This window comes from Schistocerca piceifrons, chromosome 3 (assembly GCF_021461385.2).
Source record: "Schistocerca piceifrons isolate TAMUIC-IGC-003096 chromosome 3, iqSchPice1.1, whole genome shotgun sequence".
NCBI classification, from domain to species: Eukaryota; Metazoa; Arthropoda; class Insecta; order Orthoptera; family Acrididae; genus Schistocerca; species Schistocerca piceifrons.
The window spans coordinates 396,980,979-396,995,347 of record NC_060140.1 but is presented as its reverse complement, the minus strand read 5'-3'; the positions used below and the strand labels follow the sequence as shown (position 1 = coordinate 396,995,347).

General features: G+C 37.3%; 1 protein-coding gene across 1 annotated transcript in view; it reads left to right on the top strand.

The window, feature by feature from the left end:
- LOC124789587 (arf-GAP with coiled-coil, ANK repeat and PH domain-containing protein 3) overlaps nucleotides 1-10,662 on the top strand; it is a 137,792-nt gene extending 127,130 nt beyond the window's left edge. Inside the window, exon 16 of the mRNA XM_047256996.1 lies at nucleotides 7,608-10,662. Coding sequence (XP_047112952.1) covers nucleotides 7,608-7,791 — 184 coding nt within the window. The 3' untranslated portion in view covers nucleotides 7,792-10,662. The remainder of the gene's footprint in view (nucleotides 1-7,607) is intronic.
- Nucleotides 10,663-14,369: the final 3,707 nt, after the last annotated feature.

Below are 14,369 nucleotides of genomic sequence, written 5' to 3'. Positions count from 1 at the left end.
GTCCATATTATCCAGCTTTACTTCCATCCAGTTCACAATACCTGCAGTGTATCTGATGATTTGTATGGCCCAGGCATTGAGTGCCTTGAAGCCTTAGTGTAGCAGCAGCAATGGAGAATCTGGCACATCACATAGGACACCTCAAGTGTCCTTCATTTTGCCCATGGGCGTCGCTACTGAGGCATCTTACAGAGTACCCAACAAGGGGGATTTGCCCTCACCACAGAGTGAGTGGTGGGTTGTAAACCGTTCGTGTCACTCGAGGTGGTGAGTCAATATGGGACTGACTATGTGCCTTCATCTGTTCATCCTGAGAGTGGGCAGGTGGCCATTCCTTCAGCATGGTCCAAGAGGGCATACAGGAGGAGGGGTTTATGGTTAGTGGGAGTTCCAATGTTTGGCATGTTATGGAACCCCCAAGGAAAGTAACATCCAGGGCTGGAAAGGAACCAATGTGCACTTGGAATGTATGCCATGGAATCTTCTACGTGATGTTGAGGTGGACTTACCTGCAGTTTTTGAAGGGGCAGGGTGTGGTCCTCTGTGGCTTTTGGCTGATGTCAGTGCCAGTGATGCCTACTGCCATCCCCAGTTCGTATGGGCAGATGGCTGAAGGGACGAAAGCTGCTGGCCTTGCTTGCAGGGTGCAAGCAGTGCCCATGATTTCCAGAGTGTATCCAGGATTGATTGGGGTCCTCCAGTTTGGAGCAGAGTGAAGGGTATTGACCAAAGGCTCCACTGATTCTGTGACTGTCTTGGCTGCAGGTTTCTTGGCAAGAACTACTTGGTAGCAGACTGCTTGGAGAGTGCACACGGTTTTTGTTTGTTTAGGCCAGGTGATAATTTGAGGTCGTGTAATGAACACACATCACTTAATACCCAGAGAGTGAAATTTAATTACTTACATAGTAAAGTCACTTTGGCTGTAAGAATATGAACAGTAAATTGTCGAAATACTCATAACAAAGTTCGTGAGTGTACTATCATCCAGAAAAGCTACGGCACTCAAATTTTTTGCAGAACTGAGAGCTGGATGAAACTGAAAGTTTGAAAGCCCCAAACTATTTATAGATTTACGGAACATACCTCAGAATGACAGGTTAGATACTGTGGGAGGGGAGGTGGCCATTACAGTTGACAGAAACAATCTCTCTCTTGAGGTTGAAACTGAATCTTAACTGTGGAGTTACGTGGACACGAGTAACCAGCCTAGGTAAACTCAAGTTAATCATCAGATATTTTTTAGCGCCACCTAATTTCCTTGTAATAGCTGTAGAATCATTCAAAGAAAGTCTACATGTAGTAGTGCGGAGATAATCTGATCTCTTGGTATTAGTTGGAGGTGACTTGAACTTAATTATAGGCGAGGGGGGGGGGGGGGGTTTCTATGGATTCATTGCAGGTAGTCAGTCAGTAAGAAAAGAAAGTTGTGGACTAGTTAACATTAAGAGGGCATTTTCTAAGGAGACCTGTTCCCTCCATTGTTGTTCATCATCGCTTTAATTTCACTGTCAGCCGTCTTACAAAGAGAAAACTGGGTTATCAAACAGAGAGAAAATCTCCGAAAATTTTCTACCTGCTACATATACATGGATGACCTGAAACTGTATGCAGAAATTGAAATTAAAATCCACTCTTGACAAATACAGTACAGAATTGGCATTGATGTCAGTATAGAATTTGGCTTAGACAAGTGTGTCACAATGGCACTCAATGAGAGCAAAATCTCTCAGTGAAGACATTGAAATGCCACCTGGGCAAATCATCAGTGGCCACCAGCTGGAGTACTACAAATACCGAGACATTTTGCAATTGGACAATATGGGCATGTTAAAAATATGGCCAGCAAGGAGTACACCCAAAAGTCACAAATTTTGAGAAGCAAAGTAAATAGCAGCTATACATCCACATCTGCATGCACACTCTGCAAGTGTGTGGGGCAGAGGGTACCATGTGCCACTACCAGTCATTTCCTTTCCTGCTGTCTATATGCCTCTGTAGGAGCCCTTATTTTTTGACGGTCCTTGCGCGAACTGTACGTCGATGGCAATACAATAGTTCCGCAGCCAGCTGCAAATGCTTGTTGTCTAAATATCTTCAGTATCGTTTAGCAAAAAGAACGTCATCTTCTATCCAGGGATCCCCATCTGACTTCACTGAGCAGTTCTGTAACAAATCTAACAACACACCTATGAATTGCTTTGTCTTCCTTTAATTTGAGCTGATGGGGATCCCAAAACACTTGAGCAGTACTCAAGAATGGGTTGCACAAGTGTTCTATATGCAATCTCCTTTGTAGGTGAGCTGCACTGTCCTAAAACTCTCTCAGTAAATAGAATTTGGCCATTCGCCTTCATTATTATGTACTTACACGCTCACTCCATTTCTTATTGCTTTGTATCATTATGCCTAGATATTTAATTAACATTACTGCATAAAACAACACATCACTATTACTGTATTTGAACATTATAGGTCTGTTTTTCCTACTCATTTGCATTAACTTACATTTTTCTACATTTAGTGCAAGCTGCCATTCATCACACCAACTAGAAACTCTATCCAAGGCATCCTGTACCCTTCAATAGTCACTCCGCAATGATATTTTCCTGTGTGCTACTGCATCATCAGTAAACAGTTGCAGATTTCTGCTCCCCGTATCTGTCAGACAATTTATGTACATATTGGCTACGAGTGTGGCCCCAATTACACTTCCCTGGAGCACTCCTGACAATACCGTTGTCTCTAATAAACACTCGCCATAGCGGACAATGTACTGTGTTGTATTACTTAAGAAGTCTTTTAGCCACTAACGTATAAATCTAAGAATGTGGGATTAGGCCTGTTCCCCTTCATCCATGGTTTGCAAGGATATTGTGTGAGAAGAGGGCAAAATGAGTTTTGCACGAGCAACAATTTCTAAATCACTGGTTATTTATGAACAGAAGCTTTTATGTCTAAAGGAACTTTATTGTAGTAGAACTCAAAATATGTTAAAGAATTCTGCAGCATACGCTTGTTAAGGATATGGATCTACTCTTTGTAAAACGAAATTGAGATTTCATGTGGACCTGGCAGTTTTTCTGTTTTCAAGTCTTTTAGTTGCTTCATAACTCCAGAGATGGCAATTAATGTGTCTTCCATTCGGGAGTGTATGACAGTCAAACGATAGAATTTCTATACGATCCTCTTGTGTGAATGATTTTTAAAAGCAAAATTTAAAACTTCAACTTTCTTTTTGTTGTCTTCTGTTGCTACAACAGACTGGTTAATGAGTGACTATATAGAAACATTGGCCACTTAGAGATTTTATGTAGGACCAGAATTTTCTTGATTTATCAGCAAGATTCTTTACTAAGATATAATGGTGGAAGTTGTTGTATGCTTCATGCATCAGTCTTGTTTTACTAACATTTCCATGTCCTTTTTTGACCTGAGAAATAATCTGTGCTCCTCATCATTTTATGAATTTTGGTAATAAACCACAATGGGTCTTTTCTGTCCTTAACACACATACTTGGTACTTACTTCTCCAGAGTGCAATTTATAATCAGTTTAAACTCTGTCCCTAATTCCTCTACATCCATCATACTGGAACTAATTTATGTCCATTCATTTACTAATTGGAAGCTAAAAACTGCTTCTCTGGTCTTCCCAGCATAAATAGTCTCCTAGCCTTCATGATGGGATTATTAACTTTAGCAACCATTGTCGTTATCATATTGTGATCACTAATACTTGCCTGAATACTGACTGTGTCAGTAAGATCTGGTCTGTTTGTAGTTACCATGTCTAAAATTTTTCCATTGTTAGCAGGTTGCTGAATTAGCTGCGCAAGACAATTTTCTGAAAACACATTAAAAACTACTAATTTTACCTGAGTCTTTCTGCATTAAATACAGTTTTCCAGTTGTTAGCCATTTACTGACATTTCTGTATCTAGCATTGCAGGAAACATTTAGGCCATTTTCACATGCAGGCTGGTAAGGTATATCAGCCAGAAGCCAAACTGTTGATCATTGATAAGTGGCTGCGGATTGTTTTTGACTTTATTCACTCTTTTCTCAATTATTTTAGATGTTGTCTCCAGCTGTTGCATTCTGTTAATAGAAAGTTTATTTTCAAAATCCTTTACAGACCCACTACCTCTATTGTAGTCTTTTTGTCACTTTCCCAAATATCTTTTCAGAACTATGTTGTTGCCTCTTTCGCTTCTTTCAGCTTACTTATATCTGTGCTTGTTGAATTGGAAGCTTTGATTTTCCTTGTACTGGATGATCTTGGTATCATCTTTTGATTTTTCTGGCTGTTGCAGCTGTGCTTTACAGTTTCCTAAAGCTTCTTAGATTTTCCTCATATTCAGCTAGTACTTTGTACTAGGTACCCTTTGATCTACTAATTATTCAGTTTATGTTCTTTTGTGTTCTTAGAGTTGGTTGCATCACATTTCAGACTTTCGATTTTCAGTTCCAGACAAACTTTTTGCTTTGATTTCTCGGTCGATTTTCTGGAAGGCTCTGATTGTCCTAACCCCAGTTCTTCTGTTACTGCTATACTGTAGGTGTAGTTATTTGGACAGCTGCAAGGACAGATTAATGTCCTTCATCAGTATTGCCAGTTGTTTTCAGATCATAGTTTTCGAAGTCAAAGGCCACATCCTTTCTGCTTTAGATGACACACAACCCAGAATTTTAAGTTCTTGTTGTCTTTGAGTCCGTGTGGTTGGCGTCTTCATGTTTTTGTTCTTCTTCATTCCACATTATTTATGATTATTATTATTATTATTATTATTATTATTAGTAGTAGTAGTAGTAGTAGTAGTAGTAGTAGTAGTAGTAGTACTTGTACTTGTTGTTGTTGTTGTTGTTGTTGTTGTTGTTGTTTCATTAGGTGCTAAAGGACCATACAAAGCCTTAAGATTCGATTTTTCTGACTGTTCATGCAACTATTACTTTTCACCAGAAATATTCTTTCTTTCATTAGTCCATTTTGTTGCTACTTTCATTGCACTACTAATAAGCCAGTTTCTTTGATAGCAAGAGTTTATGTATAAAACTACTGAGGAATTTATCTGGGCTCTTTCCGTATCTTGTTCCACTTACTGAATCTAGGGTATAGTTTCTAATCATTCTATATATTTAAAAATTTTGTGGATATATCTTGCTGGTGGTAGTCTGTGGATGTGCTCACAAATTTTTATAATCTTTATCTACGAATGTTTGCCATGAAGTTGGTTAAATTTTCTATTGTTTACTGTGATTTTAGTCTGTAGCCATCTTCCATTGTATTTAGGCACAGAACCTGTCATAATTTTCCATTTCTCTCACAGAATATTTTCCATGTGAGCTTTTACGTGAAGTGAGAGAGTTCTGTTGTGACACAACCCTTCCTTCCATCCTCTCTCTCTCTCTCTCTCTCTCTCTCTCTCTCTCTCTCTCTCTCTCTCTCTGTTTTTGTGTGTGTGTGTGTGGGGGGGGGGGGGGGGGTGAATGAAGGAAATTTCTGAACTAACTTCTTCAGTACATTGTTGAGGGGTTGTAACTGCTTGGAATTATTATTATTATTTTGCACAACAGAGATTACATTGCTGAATACAGTCAAGTCTACACCTGATTAAATCAAACAATGGAAACTCCACGTAGGAATATCAACAATGTACAAAAAGATAGATTGCTGCTTAGCGTAAAGATAAGTTAAATTGCAGACAGGCACAATTAAGACAGTGTCTTTCTGCCACAGCTTTCATCAACAAAAGAGAAACACACACCATTCATACACGCAAGCAAGGGCACTTAATGTACACATGACCGCCAACTCCAGCAGTTTGGGGCCAGTTTACTTTCATCTTTGTGTGGAAAAGGTTTAAGTACTTTTATTATAATACTTTATGCAGGATGTGGACAGTCTCAAACAGTACAAATCTTGTATTTCATTGTGTACACTACATTTTCAGGACATAGACAAAGCACTCCATAGGTTTTGCCGTATTGATTCCAGGGCACCACTGATGACTGGGATGACATTAGTTTTAACATTCCACATTTGACTGCCTTCAGTGCCCAGATCCTTACATTTTAATTTCCTCTGAATCACCTTGACATTAAAGCTCCATTTACACATGGCCGACACATCAGTTAAGAGGCGTGATCTGCTTTCTTGCTCTCATACACCAGTATCAGGCTTCTTAGTCTCAGCCATTCAGTAGGCAGGTAGTTCTTGGTTGTACTTGATAGTGGTACAGGCAGTTGTCATGAACACTTCGGGTATGTGGTCCTACCATTTGTTAGAGAGATTTGGTACTTCTATGCTCTGCATATTTGCCGCTGAAGGTATACACACTCCTTATTGGGTCTTTTGAGGTATTCATTTTTTTCCAAGATAGGACAGACTAAAATAATGTGCTGCTGAGTTTCCATTTTAATGGTAGTGTGCAGAAATGAGTCAGTACCAGTACCTTCTGCAGTCATTTGGAACTTCCTTACAACCTTCTTAGTCTGGTGGGCAGTAATTCTTCTGTTCCCATTTGCCATCTGACTGTATTATTTGACACATTAGTGGATGATTCACTTGCTGGGATACACATCTGCCTAATCCTACTGAGGCATTGATACACTGCCTCTACCTCTCTCAGACTTTGCCCCCCCCTCCTCTGTTTGTTACATACAGTCTGTCATTTTCAGCTATAGGGTGCACTCCACTATATACATATGGTAAGAAACTTCATTCAGTGTTCTATGATCCGCAGATAAAATGTCTTGTTGGTCTTCCAGTCAGAAGCTGTTTTCAATTACAGGAACTGCTGGTAGTCATCTAGCTGTTATTATTATATCTCAGAATGTTTCCAAAATGTAATTAATGAGAAGTAGCTTTCATTAATGTGTTGGTGGTGATTATGTGTCTTGATTTAAGCTTCATTTGTAGTCCCAATTACAGTTACAATAGAATTCACTAAGTGAGGCAACACTAAATGATCAGACTGAATCTTGTGACAGTTTCATTCAGTATGGAAGGAGAATTCGAAAACAATAAAAATGCCAATAAAATTTAAGAAGCAAATAGAAAGAAATGCCACAACATAAGAAAATCATTTTTGAATCTTTTAAATAAAACACCTTAAAGCATTCCATCAGATAGTTGTCTATATTAAATACATAAGACAATGTGACTGGAAGTCCTTTCATGATTTGTTTAACAGAGAAAACAATTCTTTGTGGGGATGAAATTGGACGAATAGAATACAAATAATTATTAAGAGATCAGTTGGTGTCTCACTGTTAAAGTTCAGTACGGGTAGACTGTTGGTGGGTAGGTTTCCAGAATGTCAATATTTAGTGAAAGAAGATTAAACATAAATGTCACTCAATTTGTAGTTGTGCTGGTCACCTCTCTCTCTCTCTCTCTCTCTCTCTCTCTCTCTCTCTCTCTCTCTCACTGAGGATTGAGTGTTTGATTGCCTAGCCAGCAGCAGGACTTTTTCTGTGCCTGTCCGCCACACAGAAAGTTTCTTTCAAAGTGAGTTGTGGACAATCATCTTTCATTATTTATGTAACATCAAGATAATGTAGACAGGCTGAAAACTATTAATCACTTTATGTTTCTTTTTTAAGGTTGCGACTCTCCATGTTAAATGAGCAGATGAGGACCTCAGAAATGGGATCAACAGGGGATGACACATTCAATGATGTTGTCAGAGACTTTTCACAACTAGCTTGTTCTCATCCTGAGCGTCTGTTTCGCACAAAGGGTAGCCCAGGCTCAGGACAAGGCCCCAGTAGTCTCGGGCCTGAGTGACGACGCGCGCCATCTGGCGCAGTGCGTAAGTTATCAAGATTGTTGTTATTGCATCGCAGAAGAAAAGGACGCACTGAATAAATATTTTCCAGATCTGTGTTCCTGCATCATGATGCTTTTGCCACTCATTTGGTAAATGATCTCAGACAAATGATGATAGAGCTGATGTGTAATCACAGGGTAGGATTGATACTGTTCCCTAACAATTGTTTGATATTACATATAAAGAATCTCGGAAAACTATGGCTGAAGAAGGTTACTGAAGTGTCAATGTATGGTCAATTTTGGTACATATTCTTGTAACTGTAATTATTTCAGTAACAGAATATTCTCATGCAAACTGTGTGGATAGCGGTAAACTGGTACAAATTACGGTACTGTGTTACCTACTTCTGCTTCCATTGGATGGGACTTCCAGAGTGTCTGACTTCCACTATGTGTGTGTGTGTGTGTGTGTGTGTGTGTGTGTGTGTGTGTGTGTGTAAAAGTCTATTTCTCATCATTAGTCCTCCAGGACTGAACTGTATCCCTCAGTATTCAGTATTTTTTCTGCTTCTAGTTGAGGGCTACTGTTCATAAAGTGATTGCTCAATGAAAGTGGTCTGAATAGCTTTACTCAAATTGCCAAAATACTTATACTATTTTTCTTTTATAAGGAAATTATATTCTTTATTATATGAATTTAAAATTGTTGATGTGTCATATTTATTAGGTGTAATTTTGTTAACTGCATCATATTTGCTATATTTGATTGTGTTAGCTGCACTCTTCCAATAATATTACAAAATATTCAAGAATTGTGTTACCATTGCGTCACTTATTTTTTATTCATCTTATTGCCACATGTAATTTGCATAAATTGATGAACACAAGTTTTTAATAAGTAAACATTTTATTTAGTTTAGTGTATTAATTAAATGCTGCACAGTTCTAGAATGCCAATCAAAATTGAAACTAATTGGTTTGTGTATAGACTGTGCTTGTGAATTTTATATGGAGGTTAATTTATACTCTACATGAGCCTAAGAAACAGTTTTGCCTTAAGACTTGAATTGTTGGATAAGCCACATTTTCTTGTGACACATACCAATCAGCAAAAGGGTTTAAAATAATCTCTGTAACACCCTTGTAGTATAACTTTACTGATCATATATTTTTTATAGATGTCAGTGCTCTTGTTTCTAAAAGACAGTTACTCTAGTTTTGAGATTTCCTTGTTCCACCAGTATATGCATAATTGTTGATAACACTGTATGTGTATAAATATTTTATACAGTAGTTATAGTATCAACTGTTTGACTGATATATTCTTTGAAAAATATTACAATATATCGAAGTACTCACTTCTTACTGTTGCCAGACATTGTCAGCATGTATAACAGTTTTAACAACAGCTCTAAAATAATAAAGGATGCTGTTGTTAACATACATATAAAATATATAAATTTGAGTGTCAAATTCAACTACTAGCTAAATGCTGCATCAATTACATAAGTAGTATGAAGTTATATTATGTTGATGATTAAGTTTGGTTTGATTATAATGATACACAAAGAGGAAGTGAGATTGAACTAACTCTCTTTCAAAGAAAATATACCATTTCATTGTTTTATACTGGTGTAGTGGTTGGTGTCCACCCTCGGATTCACCAAACAGTTGTTATTAGTTTTATATTTCTGTGAATTTTTTCAGCTATACAGACATTCATTTTGTTTTCTGTGTTGTCACATTTTTCTCTGTCTTGTTACATTTGTTTCTTCCTTGTTGTGCGAGTAATTTTTAGGTAACTTACATGTGGACACTATTGCAGCATTGACATAAACTGCTGCTCGTAAAGAACATACTGTAAACCAAACAGGATGCTTCATTTTGTGTAGATACTACTTACTATATTTTACTTTGAGGTGCTCTTTGGAAGCTTTCTGTATAGCAGTAATTGCGTATATTGAATCATTCATTAAGCATTAATGCAAACTGTACAAAAGGTGCTTTGTAGTGTAACTGCTTTATAAAATACTTGTGTGTAGTATTGTTCTGTATTTTGTCATTGATCGTGGTATCAAATTGTGATTGAATAGAAATGTAAAAGAAAAAAAAAATGCCTTACTGTGTCTATGTAGATGAATAAGAAAATGGCTGTGCATACTATTGCATCTTTTATGAGTTCCAGCAGTGTCTTTTCTGCTAGAATAATTGATTGCCTAGTAACAACGAAGTGTTGAGACTGAATTGGTGTTATATAATTGTGTGGCTGATGCTATATGTTTGTGACTGTAATGCAACAGACTACCTTAATAGTGGCCTATTTGAATAATTGCTTCGAGATATGTTTGGTTCAGCAAACAAATAGCAATATGTGTTACCTCAGAACAGTAATTTTTTGTGTTTGAAGAAAACTCTGAGAGTGGAATATCTGCACACTTATAAATAAATTTATCATCAATGTATCTGTATCTTCACTCTGAGGTTATGTCGTGTACATCTAAATACTCATTTAACGAGACAGGATAAAGGATGGCTTATCAGCTCTGATTTTGTAGTTCCAGTATTTTATTGCTTTGTGTGTTGCTGTTAATCTGGTATATCCGACTTTTACTTTCAGCACACTGGCATCAATGTTTTCTAATGGAAGAAAACAGCTCATCAGATACAGACATGCCTTAATAAAAAAAAAAAAATCTCTGAAATATGAAAGAAATGTGTATTTTGTGTAACTGTTATGCTTCAACAAGTCACATTTTCCAGTGTAACCCGGACGTTGTGATTGGAATGTAAATTTTTGTAAATGAGAATCCTATTATTTCCTTGTGCATTATGTTAACTTACCATTTGGTGTACATAGCACACAGCCTGTGCATTATTACCGAGGTTGCACATAATATTGAGCTGCAGTGTAGGTCTTAGTCATTGCAGACTACATAGAAGAAACATTTCTTAATTGTAAATGTTACAGATTTATTTCTCATATTTCATTCTGATCCAGTCTCGACTAAAATGTTGCCATGAAACTTGCCAAATACATAACTTGCTGCATGATACATATAAAATTATTATTTAGTTAGATCAGTATACGCATTTGTGTGTCAACAGAGTATTGGTTGAATTCACTCTTCAGACTTCATGTAATTTGTTAATTGTCTATTCATTTGTTACATTTAAAGACTTTTTTTTGCATTATACGTAAATCTGTGGATTGCAATTATATAAAAGAAAACACTGGAAATGCTGTAAACTTGATTGCAGAGATAAAATTCTGTACAAAAGAGCAACATAGAAAAAAAAAATCTGTATTTCTCATTTACGAATGCAGTATTTTGCCTTTCACAAATTCCACATGAAAATATTTCTGTTAATGCACAACAAAATGGGCATAGTCCCTCCTTGTTATGAACAGTGATCTGTAATTATTAACGAAAAATTGCTCTATCACAAGCGGTTTTACATAGCATAGTGATTATTCGTGGATGGCATTTTGAGCATTTCATTTTGTGGGCTCCCCTTCTTTTTTTTTTCCAATTACATTGTGGGAAGTTCTCATTTCCTTGTACTTCAAGTTACCTGTTGTTTTTGTTGATATTAGATAATGTTGATTTGAACTGGAAAACACATACCTGCAGCACTATTAATTCAAATGTAGTATCAGCAGTGTGGCTTTATTTAGATAAATTTTTACACTGATAATCGCCAAGAATTTTTGGAAGAACTGTGCATGGGTCCTTATTTAGGCAGGTACAACAAATGCAGCTGCAAAAGGTGCCAAAATTTTGGGGTCAGGAAAATGTTGCCATAAAAAAAAATGTTAAGTGTATTTTTAATGTTCATTACATCAGCATTCAGGCACTCAACAATTTACAGGCAAACTGTTGACAAATATTTGTGCCTGTCATTAAACTCTTATTTTACTACTTATCCACCTAGACAACGTCTTCCATGTAGGAGTGCATTAAAGCTCTGTCAAACAGAGAGCACGTAGATTTGTTCTCACCTTTATGCCTTTTACTGTGTCTTTTAACTCCATTATTTTATAATTGGACTCCCCTGACTGGATGTGTCCACTTTTAGTGGACGCTCTTTCTTCTGTAACTAACTTCAGAATCACAGGACTGATGAGCTCACCGTTTGGTCCCATAAACCCTCTCAATCAGTCAATCAAACAGAGAGCATGCTACCTGTGGGAATATTCACCTTGCTCTCTGTGTTGCACGCTATGGAATCATCCCAGTCAAACAGGAAATGAGTGCCAGCATTAGACCTCTCTCGCATGCAGCTGGCAGGTTGTAGTTTTCTACAAAGTATGTGATGGACAAGTGTGCTAAAGATCGCAGCAGAAACAGAGAGACTGGTGGAGTTAGTGCATGGAAGTATATTTTTGTACAATTTAGGATGCTGTGATTACAAAAATGTGATGAAAAAGGTGGCAACAAGGTAGAAAATTGACAAAAGTGCATATCAAACGGGTTTTCTTTGTGTGCAGTTGCACGAAGTAGGACCAAATCAATATTGTAACGTACAGTACAGTTCAGCTGAAATAATAATGTGCAATTACAGTACAATTTAAGCTACAAATACACCACTTCCAACAACAGCGTTTACAGTATAGATTGTACCAGGGGTACCAGTATGAAATGAGCGTTAAGGTACAAATGTGTTGATAGGGAACATTTGTTGTGAACAAGCCTTAATTTTTTTTTGTTTGGTTGGTATGACATCTGTCAAAGATATTTGGTATACATCAAGTCATGGTACAAACAACATCATATGTTTTCATCGTGTTAACAATGTTGAACTTTGTACCAGAAAGTGATGATTTGCGGAAATAATTAATTTTTTTGTTTTCATTTGAAAAAAAGTGCTGCAGAGCCACATCGAATGCTTGTCAAGACATATGGTGATCATGCTCTATCAGAAGCAACATGCAAAAGATGGTTTCAACGGTTCAGAAATAATGATTTTGATGTAAGAAATGAAGAACGTGGAAGACCACCAAAAAAGTTCGAAGATGCCGAATTGCAAGCAATATTGGATGAAGATGATACTTTGAGTCAGAATCAAATGGCAGCAATGCTAAATGTTGCACAACAAACAATTTCTGACCATTTGAAAGCTATGGGAAAGATCCAAAAGTATGGAAAATGGGTGCCACATGAATTGAATGAAAGACAGATGGAAAACCAAGAAACCATTTGTCAAATTTTACTTTAAAGACATGAAAGAAAATAAATTTTGCATCGAATTGTTACAGGCAATGAAAAATGGATTTATTTTAAGAATCTTAAATGGGAAAAATCATGGGTTAATATGAGACAACCATCAACATGGACTGCAAAACCAGATCAATTCGGCAAGAAGACAATGCTCTGGTGGGATCAGAAAGGTGTGGTGTATCACGAACTTCTAAAACCCGGTGAAACTGTGAGTAATAATCGCCACAGACAACAAATGATCAATTTGAAATATGCATTGATCAAAAAAAGACCAGAATGGGCCAGAAGACATGGCAAAGTAATTTTTTTACACAACAATGCGCCTGCACATAAAGCAAAACTGGTTCAAGATACAATCAAAACACTTGGCTGGGAGCTACTACCCCAGCCGCCATATCCACCAGACTTGGCCCCTTCCGACTACCATTTGTTTTCATCAATGGAACATGCATTGGCTGAGGAACACTTCAATTCCTACGAAGTAGTCAAAAACTGGGTGTCTGATTGGTTTGCTTCAGAGGACGAACATTTCTATTGGTATAGTGTCCACAAATTGCCAGAAAGGTGGTCAAAATGTATAGAAAGCAATGGTCAGTACTTCGAATAAAATGTTTTTACTTTCAATTCAAAATCAGTGTTTCATTTCCACAAAAAAAAAAAAAAAACCACACGCTCATTTCATACCAGTACACCTGGTAAGTCTATAGGCCTTAAAAAGACTCATCTCTCTTGGGCAAGCATCTTCCGCCACGTAACGACCTCTCCAAATTTGTTTATTGAAAACTGTTTTGAAGGATCTTCCAAGGCCACTGATTTGGCGACAGTGTTCTTCAGATATGTTCGTAATTTAAACTCCTCAGCACATGAGGGACAGGCATTTTTGTATTTGCAAATGGTTTTGGTGGCAGAATAAATTTTCCTTGCATGAATTTGCAGGAAAATGCACAGTTTTCAAACCTTGGGATGTTAGTGTCTGCCATAGTTGTCCATGTTCATAATGAAGAAGTTTCAGTTGTGATCAATAACTGCAAGCAAGACGCTTCACTCTAACTTTCTTCCCATCTATGCTGCCAGTGCAGTTAGGAAATTGGTGCCATCCCATCAATACTACAGTGGTTGTAAAACATTGTACATTTCTTGACACACACATTTGACTAAGTTGGAGACAGTTGTTCTTCCCATGCAGGATTAAAAAGTAACAGCGTGGTGTGAATCCCCAGTGGCCATATCTGGAACAGAATGTGCTACTAGATAGTAATAAATGTGTCATATGAAATAAAATAATTTGCATATGGCTTGACTGACAAATGAGGCTGTTTGAGCAAAATGGAAGAATCTGAGATTCCTACAGCAGATGAGGCACAGGTTCAGCCA